This window comes from Vombatus ursinus, unplaced genomic scaffold, assembly GCF_900497805.2.
Source record: "Vombatus ursinus unplaced genomic scaffold, bare-nosed wombat genome assembly UNPS02014816.1, whole genome shotgun sequence".
NCBI lineage: Eukaryota > Metazoa > Chordata > Mammalia > Diprotodontia > Vombatidae > Vombatus > Vombatus ursinus.
Window position 1 is genome coordinate 25,919,741 of NW_020954594.1, and position 856 is coordinate 25,920,596.

Genomic DNA, 856 nt, shown 5'->3' on the forward strand with positions numbered 1-856 from the left:
TTGTAACAAAGGCAGTTGGTTTTCAAAACTAAAAATGCAGTTGGAGATGGGCCTTTTGGGAGAATTGTTATTTCAACAGAAAGACCTTGGTGTTCTTATTTATGCACTGATACTTCTGGGAACTGGCTTAAAATGCAGCGTGTGGCAAGACAACTCCTTGTCCTCCAGGCTGCATTGTCCCCAGGAGTTGTCCCTTGAATGGAGTATTGAGTGAATCCTTGGGAAAGAAGAGTATCACCATTCTCTCTCCTCCAAGTTCTTGGCCCCCCACTTGAATTGCCCAAGACTTTGAAAGGATTCCCCCATTGTTTTTTTTTTTTTGTATCAAATTTGTTTTATTCTTTACAGTTTCTCAATCATCTTGATTCAGTCATTAGTGCTGCTTCCGTTGGAAGGAGCATCCTTCTGTAAGTCTTGCCTTTCCTCCAGTAGGCTGACAGAGCACAGTGGAGCATCCAACGCAGAGAACCACTGCTTGTGCGTGGCTGAACACAGTGGTGATTTTATAGCGCCCCGGGCACTTTACGTCCGTGAAATACGAGTTCGGACTCTGCACCAGGCGCTTCTTCTTGTGTTTCCACTTCTCCTCCTCTGGAGAGGGGTGCAGGAGGTCTTTCGCGAGACGCATGTTGGCGCGGGGAGATCTTTACCGCCGGAAAAAAAAAAAAAAAAACGGATTCCCCTATTTTTAGGTCATAATACAACTGACCTTGAAAAATCGCTCTAAAATTTCCACTTAGTGATTAACAAATTCCCCACGGTCATACCCTGCAAATCCAGGTCATCATCCAACCCCCATCCTTATTTCCTACTTGGCTGCACTCATTTTGGTCTTCCCTGACTTCTCCACCTTCCT

At 45.2% G+C, this 856-nt stretch overlaps 1 protein-coding gene across 1 annotated transcript; it reads right to left on the minus strand.

Moving 5' to 3' along the window:
* Positions 1-314: 314 nt before the first annotated feature.
* Positions 315-641, minus strand: LOC114023161 (40S ribosomal protein S27-like). Its single transcript, XM_027835689.1, has one exon. It carries the CDS (start codon positions 626-628, stop codon positions 374-376), a length of 255 nt encoding a protein of 84 aa, XP_027691490.1. The 5' UTR covers positions 629-641; the 3' UTR covers positions 315-373.
* Positions 642-856: the final 215 nt, after the last annotated feature.

Excerpts from the sequence above, each read along its gene's own strand:
- LOC114023161 (XM_027835689.1), bottom strand. The coding sequence starts at position 628 with ATGCGTCTCGCGAAAGACCTCCTGCACCCCTCTCCAGAGGAGGAGAAG.